General features: G+C 30.2%; 1 protein-coding gene across 5 annotated transcripts in view; it reads right to left on the bottom strand.

Moving 5' to 3' along the window:
- LOC118202754 (putative phosphorylase b kinase regulatory subunit alpha) overlaps positions 1-17,042 on the bottom strand; it is a 138,645-nt gene that overhangs the window by 91,049 nt on the left and 30,554 nt on the right. For all 5 annotated transcript variants that reach the window (XR_015043072.1, XM_085823971.1, XM_085823973.1 and 2 more), the window contains exons 5-11: positions 13,496-13,576; positions 6,626-6,724; positions 1,284-1,325; positions 950-1,054; positions 470-523; positions 208-330; positions 28-120 (exon numbers count right to left, since the gene is read on the bottom strand). Coding sequence is in view for 4 of the 5 variants with exons in the window: in XM_085823971.1 (XP_085680097.1) it covers positions 28-120; positions 208-330; positions 470-523; positions 950-1,054; positions 1,284-1,325; positions 6,626-6,724; positions 13,496-13,576 (597 nt within the window). In the remaining variant the exon portion in view is untranslated. The remainder of the gene's footprint in view (positions 1-27; positions 121-207; positions 331-469; positions 524-949; positions 1,055-1,283; positions 1,326-6,625; positions 6,725-13,495; positions 13,577-17,042) is intronic.

Raw genomic sequence — 17,042 nt, 5'->3', positions numbered from 1 at the left:
ATTTCCTTTGAAAATAAGTATGAATACCTTATCAGCTGGTACTGTATACAGTTCTGGTACTAACTTTAGTCCATTTTCTTTAATTAAAATGCTATCAAGAGCGTCAGAAAATTCTTCAACCTACACAAAAAGGAACAGTAATAGTTTATGTAAACACAATTTAGATATTAATATAATTAAAAATAAATATAAAGACAGAATTCTCACTGTTTCTCTGTCTCCACGAAAACAAGCATCAATAATGAAATAACAAAAGAATAAAGGCCACTCGCATTCAATATTTTCAAATACTTTCAGCTCCCATGGTTCATAATATAATCTTTTTGAGTCCTAATTTTGATAAAAAGTATTATTCACATTCAGTAAATTATAACATAACACATAAGAAATACGACAAAAATGCAGTTTACAAGAGGAATTCAATTTAATAATGATGCAAGATTATAATTTAGTCATAATCAAAATTTACTTCTTTAGCAGTTTTATAGCCATCCCTCAGAAACCTACGACATCCATATCGTCCCTGCAAGTAAATAATGCAACTTTTTATAACTGTTGAAGACTGAATCAATCAAGTAATTGCATACATAATTATTACATTATATAATAAAAATAATTCCCTTACTAATTCATATATTTTGTGTATAATACAGTACTAAAAAAATATTAGCATTTTAAAGAACACAGTAATATTCAAGATAGGAATAAACAAAAAGTTACAAACTATTTTACTTACGTCTATTGTTTATTAATCTAAATATTACCTTAATGAATTGAAGATTAAAATAAAGAATAAAATAATTAACTGTACAAATTTAATGTTTAATATTAATACTTGTTAAATACATTTCTTCTTCAGTAAGACTGAAAAGCTGCTCCACTCAGAGGATTAAGTAGTCAAAAAAAAACTTATTCATAACTTAAGATTAAATTAATAAATTACACTAACCCTTAATTTCTCTTCAATGGTGTCTCTTGTAAGTTTTATGAGTTCGGGATTTTCAACTGCAAAAGCGGGAAAACCTATCACAGACAATAATGCTGCATCTACTTCCTGCAAATAGATAAAATAAATTACATGAACAGTCTTTAAAGAATATTTTATTAATCTACATGCTCCATACCTTGATACTCATTAATATTCACATTGAAAATACTGAATAATTTTAGATTCAAGTTTTAAATTTAATATTTGACTAACAATTTAAAGTTCATACATCACAAATAACTTCTCTGATAGCAGAAGGGAGAAAGAAAAATTTTGCTAAAAAATTTTCACTTACTTTTGAATTAGATTCTCTTGGCAACATTGACTGCAAAACAGCCTTTGGGGGAAACACAGAGAAAAAGACAATAAATATCTTATCATACAAATTCATACTTAATTTAATCATCAAATATACCCAGGATAAATACGAGTAATTTGACTATACATAATTTGACTTAACAAATAATATATGTGTAAGATAAAAAATATGAAAGTAAACTTCTAATTTTAATTAATTAAATCCTCTTATATTCTTTACTTTAATTTGGGTATTTTCCCTTTCTTTTCTAAAAACAATAGCCTCTTACAATATATACACTGTGTCATTTCAAATTAAGCTGTATCATACGATTTCACATAACATTGCAATGCATGTCAGCCAATGAGCAAAACAGATTTCAATTGAAAACAAAACTTTTTACCAACCAAAATCTTTTCACATTCAGAAGAAATTCAGAAGAAAGTCCCACACTTTCCCACTTGTTTTCTTTCTTCTGATGTGTTTCCCACAGCAGCTGAGTTCTATGCATCATCCATTATCTTATGATGCAGTAAACTTCCAAAAATTTGGGGTGCAAATTGTACCCATGATGATGTATGAATCAGAATATCCATCTTAATTATTTTATCAAGAAATGAGTTGAATCTATAGTGTTTGTGTGCAAATTATATCCTTTTACTATGCAAGTACACATTTTGTATGCCAGCACCATCTACAACCATCCGCCATAATTAAAATTTATTTGAATAACTTTAATTCCTCTCCCATATTCCTAAATTAATATACATATATATATATATATATATATATATATATATATACATAATGATATTATATAGTATGTAATAAAAGATTAATAATTAAATAAATTAAGAGTAAAATAGATAATTCTCCTTAAGATGATCACCTAATGTTTAAAGCACTTTTGGTCTTCAGAAGACGGGATAATCTTACAGATTTTAATACTAATTTTTATTTATACATTGGAAATTATTGCTCACTTTCAGAAGAAGATAAGTACTTGTCTGTAGCAGCTTTGGTGAGAATGTTGATTTGGCACACTTTTGTATTGGCGAGAAGCAAACACTTACTGATCTGTGCATATATGAAAAATAAACAGTTAACAGTCAGACTGGTTTTCAGCAACTGTACCATGTCCCATAGTAATTTAAAACAGTATTTTACTCGTCATGCTTATTATTCCCAGTCTTCTATCAGTGAAAAAAGAAGCTAAAGTAGGCAAATAGGATATTTGGAGGACAAGGTACTCAAATCTGGACTGCTGTATGCTGGACTCCAGTCCAGCAAGGACTGGACAAGAAAAGCCTTCATGTTGTGTTGTGTAGAAATTTTCTCTTGACTGAGTTTTCTTGTTCTGCTGAAATGATATATACTAAAAAACAGAAATTACTGATAGCAATTTCCAAGCCTGTGAAAATACCATTTCCTTCTCATCTATTATAATATAAATGGCATTTTTTACAAAATCTTATGTTTGTATTTTATTCATTACTATATTAGCTTTTCATTTTTATTTTATACTTTTCACAATCTCATTTATTAATACAGAACACTGTTTTTTGCAGTAACAGTTGAACAAGATAAAATATCAATTACATTTTAAAATTTAAAAACAAAAGTTTTTATGAAATAAGTTCTTCATATACATATTAACTTTTTATAACTGGTAAGGAATTCCTCGTTATGTTAGAGCCAGTATAAGGCCTTTATCTCAAAACATCAAGGAAATTTCTCCCTGATCTAATGACAGTCATTACCTTGTCCCCTTAGGCATTTCAGGGTGAAAGAAAGATAACAATCTTGGCTAGCCATTCTTGGCATACCTTTTCAATTAATAAAGACAGGCCCATATTTGAGGGTATATTGCAAATAACAATTTTCTGTTATGACCTGTTAAGGAGCCTGCATACAAGAGTGAGATAATCCAGGATAAAACATTGAAGAGTTAATAACAAATATAATTTTCTGGCATGTTTATGTACGTTATTTTAAACAAATTGCTTATATAACTGCATTAAAAACCATTATTAAAGTACATGTTACTGGCAATGTCTGAAAGCCTATAGAATCCTATTCTATAGAATACATAGGCATTTTATAGAATGCTGAAAACTGACCCATGATATATGAAATGATTAACATTTTACACACTTACTAGGTATTCTATAAAATGCTAAATTACAAATCAGCAAAGCATGAGATACATCTCTGATTTATTTTGAATATCAGACATTTAATGCATTCATACATAATCCATATATTTAATAATTCATGATTCCATACATTTTAATACATTACTTTCTTTAATAAGAAAGGCATAAATTTTGTTTTGTAAAACTTCCATTTTTCTTTAACCAATTTTGAAAAGTTTTTTAATCACACTCTCATTATTTTTTCAAAATAGCATTTGCATTTTTGAGGAAAGCACATTTTTTAAATAACAGCCTTATCGTGACCTTTTTTCACATGTTTCCAAAATAGCATTTGTCATTCTATAGAATGCCTATGCATTATACATGCCTAGGGAATGTATATAATAACTCTCATATTTCATACTTTGCCTAAAAACACTAGATATTCTATAAAATGCCTAGGTACTCTAGAGAATGTTGGCATTTCACACATTGCCAGTACCATATGTATTAAATAAATTCTGTTAAATTAAATTATTTTAAATACACTGCTGAGAATATTGTACAAAATAATAAATACAAATTTATATAAAACTTTTCTCTCTTTACATAATATATATTGAATAACGTAATGTTGTATAGATATTGAATGAATTACTGTTTACCATACTTGACTTAATTACTGTTTACCATACTAGACTAGTTTTCATGCATCTTATAACATTTGGTAACATATCAAACTTTGAGCATCTCACAAACTTTTAGGTGTAACTACTTCGGACTTGTTCTTATTTGGACCAGTGTTGCAAACTGCTCGCATCAGCTCCTGAGCCCAGGCGAAAATTGTGCTGTATTGCTTTTTCTCTCTCTTATTTCTCCCCTCAGAGGAAATAAGGAATTTTCTATTACCAGGCTCCGCATGGAACTCTTTGCATGACTGGGAAGTATTGCTCTGGCAAGAGAAACCCAGTACAATACAGTATATCACAGTAAACTTTAAGCCTGAATTGCATTGATGCCATTTTCTCTCCTCGGGACCACTATGGAAGCCAAGTACTAGTAGATATCAATAGAGCAGTTGCCAAATGAGAGTTCGTTACAGTATAATTTAAAAAATATTCCTTCCACAAAGAGGAAAAAAAAAAAGGGGGAATTCTTTCATTTTTGACTTTCCTGAATCATTTGCTCATATTAAAAGTTTTTTCCAAGTGTTATGCCTCTGCAGCATAAAAATAAAAGTACACATACAATGCAACTTGTACAAGATGCAGTACAAGACCAGAAGGCTAAAACAACAAGGAGGTAGCAAGGTAAGCTAGAATTTGCAAGGCAAAATTTTCTATCAGTTTGATAACCTCTAAATATGTCTCCCTTTATGGCAAATCTAAGAAAAAAAAAATTACACTTATAAGGTATTTTATGCTGATTAACCAATTTTTATGATTTGTATCTAAACCATAACTTCTTTTCTTCAGCCATCACCAACATGCATATGAGTTAGGAATATTTAACCTCTCCCAGGAGGCTGGGACAAGTATGCCTGCCACATTCACTACATTAAATAGGGTTTAAAAACTAATTTATTATGGAGATTTAAAATTTGCTAATTAATGCACACTAGGAAATGGCAGACACTGTTGATTTCTTTTTCTCTTCCTTGCTCATTGGATAGTTAACTAAATAGCTTAATGCGCAAAATATTATTCTCTGTGGCACGCATCAAAATGTTACAGTGAGTGTTTCAAATGTTTTAGATATGCAGATTACGGCAGCAATGCTCTATTTTCTAACACCAGGCTATGTGAGTCAGTATTCCAACATTAACAATTTGCTAAAGTTAAAAGGTGCCATCATGTCTTGAGGCAGTTTTGTCAAATTTACTTAGTCTCTGGATACGATGCCTTTTTAAACCGTATGTTCAACTTTATGATGTTTTAACCCATACAAACAACAAAACTTGACTGTATGCACAGGTTGTGCATTCCATTCAATTCAAGCTTAAATAAAAATGTTTATTTCAAGCCACAATAACAGTTTGCTGCCTCTCCACAGACGGAGCAATAACTCACCTAGCATTCTGATGAGGTCTAAGGACTTAAGTTAATGTTACATAGTAAAAAAACCTATACATTAGTAAAAGCAAAAGATTAAATTGAATATAAATACTAAAAATGACTTTAGTAAAAGAATATAATTTACAATTTTAATTCATATGGAGAACACTTCTTGATTTGAAAAGTGTTTCTTATTTTCATATAATTTAAATGAAAATAAATCAAATAACTATTGAATTTGTTAGAAAGAGCAGCTCAAAAATTGGTTAATCCAGATCTAATTTGAAACCGGCAATTTCTGTACAGAAAGCAGCTACAAGTATTTTTAATGAAAAACTTTTTGATCACTTTTAATACAAAAATAATTACTATTTTTATAAATGACTGCATCATATTATGGGTAAATTTCCATTAAAAATAAGGAGCATGTGTTCTAGCTCTATTGGTTTCTAATGATAATTTAAGGATATCATAAACTGAAGTACATAATAATTAAATCACATATTTTACAAGAAGTATTTAACTATATTAATAAAATATATAACTGAAATCTTTGAAAACCAAGAGTAATTTTAAGAACTAATACTGAATAATGAGGTAAATAACTTTACTTAATCATTCATTAGTAAATAACTTTTTTCTTTAAATACAGCAATTTTATATTGAAAAAAAAAATAAGATTTTAAAACTAAAATTTAACTTATTTTCATTTACAATACACAGGTGATGGAAATTACATTAAATTAAGGTGTTATTAAAAGAATGACAGTATCATTTTAACAAAAACACCAATATGTTAAAAACACAAGGTGAAGAAAATATGAAATATAAATCTTGAATACAAAATATAAATCAAGAAAACAAAAAATTGTAATATACATAATCTCAATCTAATAATCAAAAAAGCAAAACATACAAAAATATAAACAAATATACAATCACAATATAAAAATGTCACTTCACATATAAGTAATTCATATACTCTCTATATGCTTAGATGAACTTATGTTTTCCAAAAAAGAAAAAGAAAAGAAAGAAAATAAAGTCCTATTATTTAAAAAAATATTTAAAGTGTTTGGAAATGAATTAAAATACTCACGGAGAAAAGAAAGAAAGAAAAATTAATTAATTAATAAACAACATAACATACATGACACTTCTGAGCTTCATCAGCAAGAACATGAATAACCGAAGATGGGCCACCCCGTCCACCAAATAAATCCAGCTCATTCATAGCTTCTAATGCAGCCTAAAGAATAAAACAAATTGTATTGGATTAAATGATTATGGTTAGACATGGAATGGCTATTTTTTACAGAAAAACGCGTTTATAAAATATATCCTAAGTCAGCGTTTCCCCAAGTGTGGGTCGCGACCCGGCACCAGGTTGCAGAAAAAGTCAGCTGGATCGTGGCAAAAATTGTAAAAACACAAAAACTCTATAACATTTTGCTCTAAATTTAATATTTTTCAAACCTTTTTCAAGTACTGCAGGTGGCAACCCTTTACCACCGTTTCCTACCGAACCGTTTAAATTCGGATGCTCTGATTGGCTGATTTCGATTTGTCATTCAATGCCTTCTCCGGTACATGCACCGTAAACTCACGTGCATCAAAACAAGGTTATGTTTCAATTTTTGTTAAATATTTTATTTGACAATAGTTGTTATTAACTATTATTAATAGCAAATTCATATTAGTAAGTAATAAAAATACTTTTTCTTATAAATCATTAATAAACAAATTCTTTTTATTAAAGCTTTCAACCTTTTTTTAAATGGATAAATGGTTAATCAAGAAAACCACAGATTTAAATGATGATGATCAACCAAGCACGAGCAAAGCTGAACATCATGATCATGAAGAAACTGTGCCTGAAGCACCTAAAGCAGATATACAGCGCCAAAATAACAAGTGTAAAGGTGTAAAGCTACTTGGACTCGCAACTATTGTGACGAATATTTACACTTTAGGTTCATTGCCGGTGGCAGTCAAAATAATTTGCCGCTATGTGTTATTTGCAACGAGCAACTTTCAAATGAAAGTATGAAACCTTCAAAGTTGAAATGGTATTTAAACACACTCCATTCTGAGTAATTTTTTTACTGATAAAAAAAAATGAATTGATTGCTGCTAAAAAAATACCAGTCAAATAAAAACCTCACTTTGACATCTTCTGAAATTTCCAAATTAATAGCTGAATCTGGGTATCCTCATAGTGCTGAAGAAAAATTAATACTTCCCGCTTTGAAAATTGTCGAAAATAATTTATGCAGAATAAAGGAAAAATGTTTAATTTCGGTGATACCATTAGCAAATAATACAGTTAAATGGAGAATTGATGATTGTGCGAAACATTTAGAAGAAGAACTAGTTGCTCAAGTAAAAAAGAGCAAGTTTTTTTCCTTGCAAATAGATGAAAGCACAGATATCAAGGATAATGCAAATCTAATGTGTTTTATCAGATATATTGACGAAGATACCATACAAGAAAATTTTTTGTTTTGTAAAAGGCTACCGACAAGAACGACCAATTTTGTCACTATTGACGGTATTGATTTGATGAAGTGTGTCGGGCTAAGTAGTGACAGAGCACGTGCAATGTCAAGCTGTCATAAAGGTTTGTTTAAAAAAATTCAAGAATTAGAAATTAATTGTGTATGGGTGCACTGTAGTATCCATAAACCAGCATTTGCGGTAAAATAAATGCCTTTAAATTTAAACATGACTTTGGAAGAATGTGTCAAGTTTGTAAACTACATAAAGTCTCGTCCATTAAATAGCAGACGTTTTATTGAATTATGCAAGAAAATGGGGAGTGATCATAAACACCTTCTTTTGCATTGTAATTCACGATGGCTTTCAAAAGGAAATGTTTTAGTAGCCTTGGTATTTTTGAATGAACACCCACCATCTAAAAACAGGGTTGCCACTTGAAGAAGAGAATGAAATTACTTAACTTTTCCAGGTTTTCTAGGTGTGTTTTGAGAAAATTCCAGTCTATCTACATAGTGCGCGTTGGCTGCGCTGAGAGGTAAATTAATTATGGTACTACTTGAAAACACAAAAATTTGCCAATTGCATATGACTTATTATACATATATAATCCTGAAAGCATTACTATTATAGCTATAATAGGAGTTGTTTTCTCCACTGAAGATTGAGATTAGAATCTGCCCAATCTGGATTTAAAAAATGAGTTTTTTTTTTGCAGACATTTTGCAGCTAAACAAAAGAAAGATTTAGTTTCAGAATTATGCCAGAGAAATTTGCCTGAAATTTGAAAGTATTATTAACTAATAATAAATAAATTTAGAGGAAAGAAGAACATTAAATGATATAAATAACATTAAAATGAAGTTAATTACTTAAAAATTGAATTACAATAATGCTATTTTGGCGAATATTAAACGATAGCCTAGATGACTGGTTACTAATTTTTTATTTTACTGCAAAATGAAAAATAAGGCATTTATTAAAATGAAAAAAAAAGTTTAAAAGATTTTGCAGTAAAATCCTAGTCTTCACTATGGCCCTTGTACAATTTTAAAAACTGCCGCCAACACCAAAATGACCGGTTTACTAACCAACAGCTTCTTCAACAGAGACTAAGAGACAGAAAGAGGTAACTGTTGTTACTGCTCATCATAATGTCACTAAATCCCATGTGTACCGTACAAGGAGGTTAGAATAAAAAAATATGTATTGTTAACAAAAAAGAACTTCTCTGCAACAGGAATAGCTCTGTCCCAATGTAGAGAGAAACAGTTGCGTATGCACAAAATATTTGTCGCCAAAGCTTGCAAAGTTTATCAAGAGTACATAAAACGAATATCATTTTAAATTTCCTTAAACTTTAAAGGAAAAGAAAATATTTTTTGCACGAGTAAATTAATTAATAGATTAGCTATTTTGAGCAAAAAAAGTACAAAAATTCAAGTATAAATCTTTTCAAAAGTAAAAGAACGTTTCTTCTTAACACGTGCTCTACAATTTCCTGTACGCATCACGGAGGGGGAAATTCTCGCCGTCAGGTTCTGTCGCCACATCCCTTGGCGAGTTTTCCCTCCGCTTTCTAGTGGCACTCTAGAAAACTGATTTACATTACGTCTATGGAATTTTTCTTTTTTTTACACAGATATTCTTACATTAGAACAGAGTACATGGGGGTTATTCTAGCCTCCATGGTACTATATATTAGTATTAAACCGATTTTGTTGTATATGAGAATGGGAAGGTATTTTCTTTAGTTCAACATAATGTTCACGAATTCCAAATGAGATTTTTGTCTACACCAAGAACCTGAAAGATTATAGTGTGATGAATGAACTCCTACTGGAAAAAAAGATCCTCTACCCTCCTACCAGTCTGAATTCGAAAAACCGATCCGGGTTATCATGAAGAACCTTCCTGCTACTATCAAAGAAGATGCCATATTCCAGGACCTGAAGTACAGGAAATATCCTATTGAAAAAGTTAAGCAGTTTTCCAAAAGCCATGAAGGACAAAAAATCAATCTTCCCATATACCTCCTGAAATTGAAGAAAACCCCCAAAGGAAATAAGCTCCACCAGCTCAATAATATGTTCAGTTTCAACGTCATAATCAAAAAATTCAACCCCAAGAAAAGACCAGTCTAATGCTACCGCTGCCAGCAGTTCGGTCAGTTTCAACACTATTGCAGTAATCCCGTGAGATGAGTAAAGTGCGGTCAACAACATCGAAATAACGAATGCTCCATGAAACCCAGAGATAAGCCTAAATGCATATTTTGTGGACTCTGCCGCGTGAGCAGCTACAGAGGCTGCAGTGAATATAAGAAAAGATATGAAAGGAAAAGCAGCCCACCCCAGCCTAAAGCTCCCGAATTCTCTGAAGAAAACTTTTCCAGTTCAAAGACAGCCTCAATCCCAGCAAAGAAAAAATCCCTCAAGCTACATACAACGAGAAACTGAAAGGAAAAATCCCCCACCACCGAAAGACCTAAATGATGCTCTCAATTGGATCCAAGACAAAAAAAAATCAACTTATTCCTAACTTCCATCATACCATGTATTGGAAAAATCAGAGCGGCAAAGAATTCAGCAGAAAAGCTACAAATAGGATTTCAAGCAGCTATGCTACTCATAAAATTTGCAGAATTAGAAGATTAGAAAAGATCTAGAAATATCCTCTATGACTAACCAATAGGAAAGCAGGAAATCCTCATGACTAGTTTCTGGACTTAATTATCATCTATTTCTTATGCAGTCTACCTTCTTCTCCATAGGTGGTATACACAAGGCTATCACCATCACAACATCTTGTGAGAATTCTTTATTTTAGAATTCTCTGCCAACACTTCTAATGTTATGGAAGGAAAGTCATGCCATTTCGCGATGTGTTATATACAGGATGAGGCTTTTAGCCAACACACCTGAGCTTTCAACATAACCTGCACATGCGAGTTTAGGATTCTCGAGGTTCTGGAAACCAAACTTGCTGGAAACTTGCTTTGCCTTTCTAAAAGACAATCTGATCGGAGCTGCGAAAATTGGCTCTACGCCAGCTGTCCGAATGACGCTCATCCGATATATAATTCGCCAACAAAGCCATCGCTTCCAACACTGGCGCAAAACTCGCTTTTTGGGGGATCGCCGTATGACATTCCCTGACTTTTCCAGATTTTGACTAAAATATTTAAATTCCCTGACTTTTTCCGGTTTTCCAGGTAGTGTGGCAACCCTGTAAAAAAGATGTTATTTTTCATTTAAGGATAGATTCCACGATTTCGAGTGGTTAATAAAAGAAGCTTATTTGTGCGACATATTTGCTACATTCAATGAATTGAATTTAAATATGCAAGGCTTTGGTTTAAATATTTTGAAAGTATCGGAAAATGTCGCTGCAATAGTTAAAAAAATGACTCTGTGGAAACAACGACTTTCAAATCTTTTGAAACATTACATAAAATTATTCAAACTACGATAAAAAAGATTTACATCTTGAAACACTATCAGTTTCAATTCAAGAATATCTTTTGGAGTTAATAAATAGTTTTAAAGACTACTTTCCGGATATTCCTTCAAATAACATGTGGATTAAAGATCCATTTTCTGTCGATATTGAAAAGGAAGAAATGCTTAATCTTAGTGAACAAGAACTTGATAATTTAATTGAAATTTCACGCGACACCCATCTTAAAAAAGTGTTTGAAACTGTAACACTAATTAATTTTTGGTTGCACTGTCAAAAGGAATATCCAAGCATAAGCGAAAAAGCGATACAATTTTTAATGCCTTTTGTCACCACTTATATGTATGAAACTGCATTCTCAGCCTTGGTGTACTTAAAAAATAAGCATCGAAACAGATTGGATGTCAAACCTAATTTGAGAATAAAATTAACATCATTAAATCCTAATTTGAAATTACTATGTGATGAAAAACAACATCATCCTTCGCACTAAGGTCAAAATATGTACTTACTTATGTAATTACTTATGTTTTTATTATATAATTATTTTGCAATTTTTGTGTATGAAATAAACAAACAAATAACTTGAATTTTGATTTTTATTAAAAAATAAAATTTGTTTTGTAAATAAATGTTTTTTTTATAAGGTGGGTTGCAAAAAATTTAGAATCTCGTACTGGGCCGCATTCAAAAAAGTTTGGGAAACGCTGTCATAAGTGAATATACTCGTATTTAATTTACAAATTAGACACACTACAAAACTTCCATTGAACAAACCCATTTAATAATAAGGGAATCATATTCAAAACGAACTACCAGTGTTTGACAATTTTTACCACTCGATCAAAAGAAGACAAAATTTTCATTCCTACTTTCTTTAAAATGTTCAGTGCATAATGTGTGTGTCAGCCAAATCTGAAAATGCCGGAGTTTCAGGTAAAAATAATGAAATGCAAATCAAATTATTAATTATTAGGTAACTACATCAAACCAGGATATCTTAATATACTTTCAATTAGCAATAAAATTAATTTAAGGCTAGTGTCAAATTCACTAAATCCTAGCCCCTAATGAATTAATTCCTTCTTCTAACTTTATTTTTAATTTTTAACTATTTTTTTTATTAAATTCATTCACTGAAAAGTTATACATATATTACAGCAGAGAAAATATCAAAAACATACAGCAAAATTATGAATTATAATTTTCTAGTTGGCATTATACGATAACTGCTAAGTAATTTTCTTACTCCCCAAACTCTAAAATTTGTTTCAAGATAGTATCCCAGAAACACAATTTTACAACACTGACGAATATAATGCATTTAAAAAAACAAATACCTCATTAAAATTATCATGTCAATATTTTAAAATTAAACACATCTAAAAAATATTAATAATTCAATTATTTTGTCCACCACTATATATCATATAATATATTATTTACAATACAGCACAAAGTTCAAAATCTGGACATAAAATATCCAGACTTCCCAAAAAGTAAATAAAAACAATAATAAAGAATTCTTGAAGTAGAATTCTTGAATGTAGAATACAATTCTCTAACAAAATGAAGCAGATCCAAATGCAACTTTTCCCCAGACTAATTCAGATTCCCGCAAATCACTTTCAAATACCTGCTGTCTAGGGAATCACACTGTAGCCAATGACAATACATTGATTGCCCTTATATTGATGTCAACCAGTATTGCACTTTCAGGCCTGAAATGGTTAGATGGGTAGCCTTTTCTATCTGGCCTAAACAACAAGTGAAGCCTCACACAATGTTGGCATGCCCACATGTCATCTTATTTGATTTAAACCAATGATGTAAAATCTGGAAATTTCCCAAATTCAGAATTGCCGAAACTCTGTGTGCACCATTTATATGGGAATGAAAATAGAAATTTATTAAAAAATATATTTATAACTCTCATTTCTGTCAATTTATTTTTATTATTAAATACCTCCATCTAAAATACTATTTCTCATTATAATGTTAAACAAACACACAGTAAAACAAGAGTACAATCTAAAATCAAAGATACCATAATAATGTTAATTACCTTGGCCATTCCAATGGAACTTGCATTTAGTTCGGGAAGTCCATGATTTGTTTTATCGCCTCTTTCCCAAATACCATAATCCTTAAAAGGACACTTTTTATTAAAGCACATTTATCTTATATTCCAATAACAGAGATGCCAAACTACAAAATTCAAAAATTGAGAATTTTTTCTAAAAAATTAAGACACTTATCTCAGAATAATTATTTTATATGACAAAACTATACAGAGAAAAGTAATTTTTTAAATAGTGAACTAACTTTAAATATTATATAATTAATGACTGAAAATAAATTTAATAATTAAAAAATTAAATTTAATAATTAAAAAATTAAATTTAATAATTAAAAATATTTATGTGTAAATATTTTTTATAATTATGCTTTTAAATAGATAAATTATATTTTAATTAGTTTTTCTACAACAGCTTAAAACAAAAACTGATTTCTCTTTCTTTAAGAAATCAGCATTATAGTGCAATTGCTAGATGGACTTCTTTTTGCCAAGAAAAGCTTCTTATGTGCATTTATGCATGCAAATGTTTAATGACATCTCACATTCCACAGTGCATGTTAAAAAAATTGCAATAACAAACAGCACATATAATTAATAAAATATGATAGCAACAAAATTAATTGCAATTAAAAATAATTAGTAATAAAAGACTGCAAACTTTCAAACCCCTTTTCAAAGTATAGCCAAGTTACATAATTTCATGAGGGAAAACGGAGGACAGCCTCAACCTTGCTTTGTGCTTATCAGATAATATATGCTAAATGAATGGCAATGGAGCTCGATGCATAGTGAAGAACTGGAGCATTATGTTTTCGGGCACTCACAGCAAAAGATTACCATAATACCTTATACATAAAATAATTTTGCTTTTCTTTTATGGGTAATTTAAGGAAAATTTTAAGTGATTTCAGATATCAGAAATTGTGTTTTTGGGTGCAAATAATGATAGACTAGAACTGCATATATATCAAAAAAAAATTTTAAAGAATAAGATAATGTCAAGAGAAATAACAGGGTGGTTATAATTAAAGTTCAACTTTGAAATGATCATAAAAGGAAAACTACTAGACCAAATATTTTCAAACTTAGTAATCATGTAAAGGAGGTTATGGGAGTTTATTTTCTGGGAAAAAAAAAAAAAAGCAAAAAACTCACTACTAGGGGGCGGGAAATGGCGCTGTATGCAATATTGTTAAATGAAATAAGGGTCAGAATGTAGCTTAACTTTTTGTTACACAGTTTTAATATGTTGTTTACCCTTAAGAAACATTTACCTATACAAAATTACTGTTTAAAGGTGTTAAAGGCAATAAAAGTCGAGTGCACCATCCGTGTAACGGAGAAATCCATCCGTGAAAACAACAAATTAGAGATTAGAAAATGTGAGATCGAAATCACTTTCAAAAGTGTGTGCATTCCAGAAATTGTTTTATTACGAATCCCTCATGTTTATACTCAGTTCCACTGCATTCTTTCGAAGTCAACATTTGGTGTGGTATGACAGTTAGTTTCATAATTGGACCATTTTTCTTTGAAGAGCAGTCAACAGCTGGATCTGTTACATTCACTGTGACTGCAGCTGACTTAACGTCAATGTTAAAATGTTTTGTGATACCTGAACTGCAGCAACATGGCATTTTAGACACCCCGTTTTTTATGCGGGACAGAGCCCAACCTCACATTGGTACATGTGTCACACAGTTATTTAGGCAACATTTCATGAATTAACGGATTATAGGCCAACACCTCCCTACTTCTTGGTCACCCCGGTCATCAGACCTCAACCACTGAGACTTTTGGCTATGGGGTTACCTCAAAAACACTATTTAGTGTGATAATTTAAACAATTTGAGAGAACTGAAAGATGTGATACAATAACATGTCCATTACATCCTCCTGATATGCTTAAGAGCTGCTATTGAGAATGCAGTAGTACTATTTAACTTGCTTTCAGAAAATAGTGGATGTCACATTGAACATGCTTTTAACATGCTTCAGAAACACTTAAACATGTTTTATACCAATCCCTTCATGTCTTATTTCGTTTAACAATATTGCATACAGTGCCATTTTACCCTGGTGGTGAGTTTTCGCACTTTTTTTTTTTTTTTCAGAAAATAAATTCTTATGACCTTCTTTACACAATTAACCAAGTTTGATAACATTTGGTCCATTAGTTTTCCTTTTATGACCATTTCAAAGTGGAACTTTAATTATAACCACCCTGTATCTTGCAAATTGAGTTGGTGACAGGATGACTGCAAACTGGGAGAATTGACACCTCTGCAATATTTATAAATTCTTTATTACCATTAATATGAATCAAAACTTTCCCAGAATTCTGAATATTTTCAAGAGTTCTAACTTGAGCTAAACTTGTTTGAAAAGTTCTAACTTGAACTAAACTTGTTTGAAAAGTTCTAACTTGACTTAAACTTGTTTGAAAAGTTCTAACTTAATTTATAATTAATAGGAAAATTCTCAAATTTAATTTAATCAATTCAAAGTCTGAGAGAAAGCATAACAAATTTTAAATATAAATTAATACAGAAAATTTTACTGAAAGTATATTGAATTACAAAGGGAAACTGAAGTACAGAATTTTAATTTCGAGCACTTTCAATCATGTAATGCAATGTCAAATGAAGTTAATTTTTTTTTAAGTAACATTTTTTGACAGAGCAGAACAAATTAACCATTTAAAGAAATTAAAATCTTTGTTTAACTAGATATCAAAGAATTTTACAGTAACAATTCAAATATGAACAAAATTTCACAGCTAAAAAAATTTCAATAAAAAGTATCCTCAGTTTGAGAAAACAGTTTATACAAGTTGTAAGAATTCTTGAATATATGTAATTCATAACTGACTGGAACAATTCAAAGCATAAATAACATATTTCAGGTAGGTTATTTAAAATAACTTTATAAATGGTCAAAGATTTATTTGAAATGGAAAAGCAACAAACACCTCTGAGATATCTCACTGTTTACTAGTATTTGGTAGAATGAAACATATGATTAATGCTAATTTTAAAGAAAAGATTGGCGCATTTCAGGTATTCTGAATTTGGTTTCTCTTTATCAAAGAATACTTAGAGATCATTTAACCAATTCCTCACTCTAAATATGAAATAAACTGGAATGTGGCATCTATAGAGAGGGGGGAAGCAAAATTTATTACCTTTAGTTTATTTTAATTGCCAAGCAGTTGAAAGCAATGTAATACTTTTCTAAATTTTTCCTTTTTGATTATACATCATAGACAATGCCATATACATTATTAGCATTAGAGGTACTATTATTATACAAATTTCACATTCTTGTCAGTATCACTTTTCAAATTTTGTCACCATGTATTATTATTAAAGAAATGATACAGCAAATATTAAAAAGCATATGGCAACACAAATAAAAGAATGTTGCGAAGAATTCATGAATGCTTGTATGTGTATACTGTCTGTGCTCAGCCCTTTGTTATTAGTATTATATTATTTTTAAAGAAATAATATAGTGAACATAAAAAAAAAAT

This window comes from Stegodyphus dumicola, chromosome 9 (genome assembly GCF_044657685.1).
Source record: "Stegodyphus dumicola isolate Sdum_Otavi_A_Nest chromosome 9, ASM4465768v1".
In the NCBI taxonomy this organism is placed as follows: domain Eukaryota; kingdom Metazoa; phylum Arthropoda; class Arachnida; order Araneae; family Eresidae; genus Stegodyphus; species Stegodyphus dumicola.
Note: the sequence above shows the minus strand (reverse complement) of the source record. Positions and strands in the feature narration are given on the sequence as shown.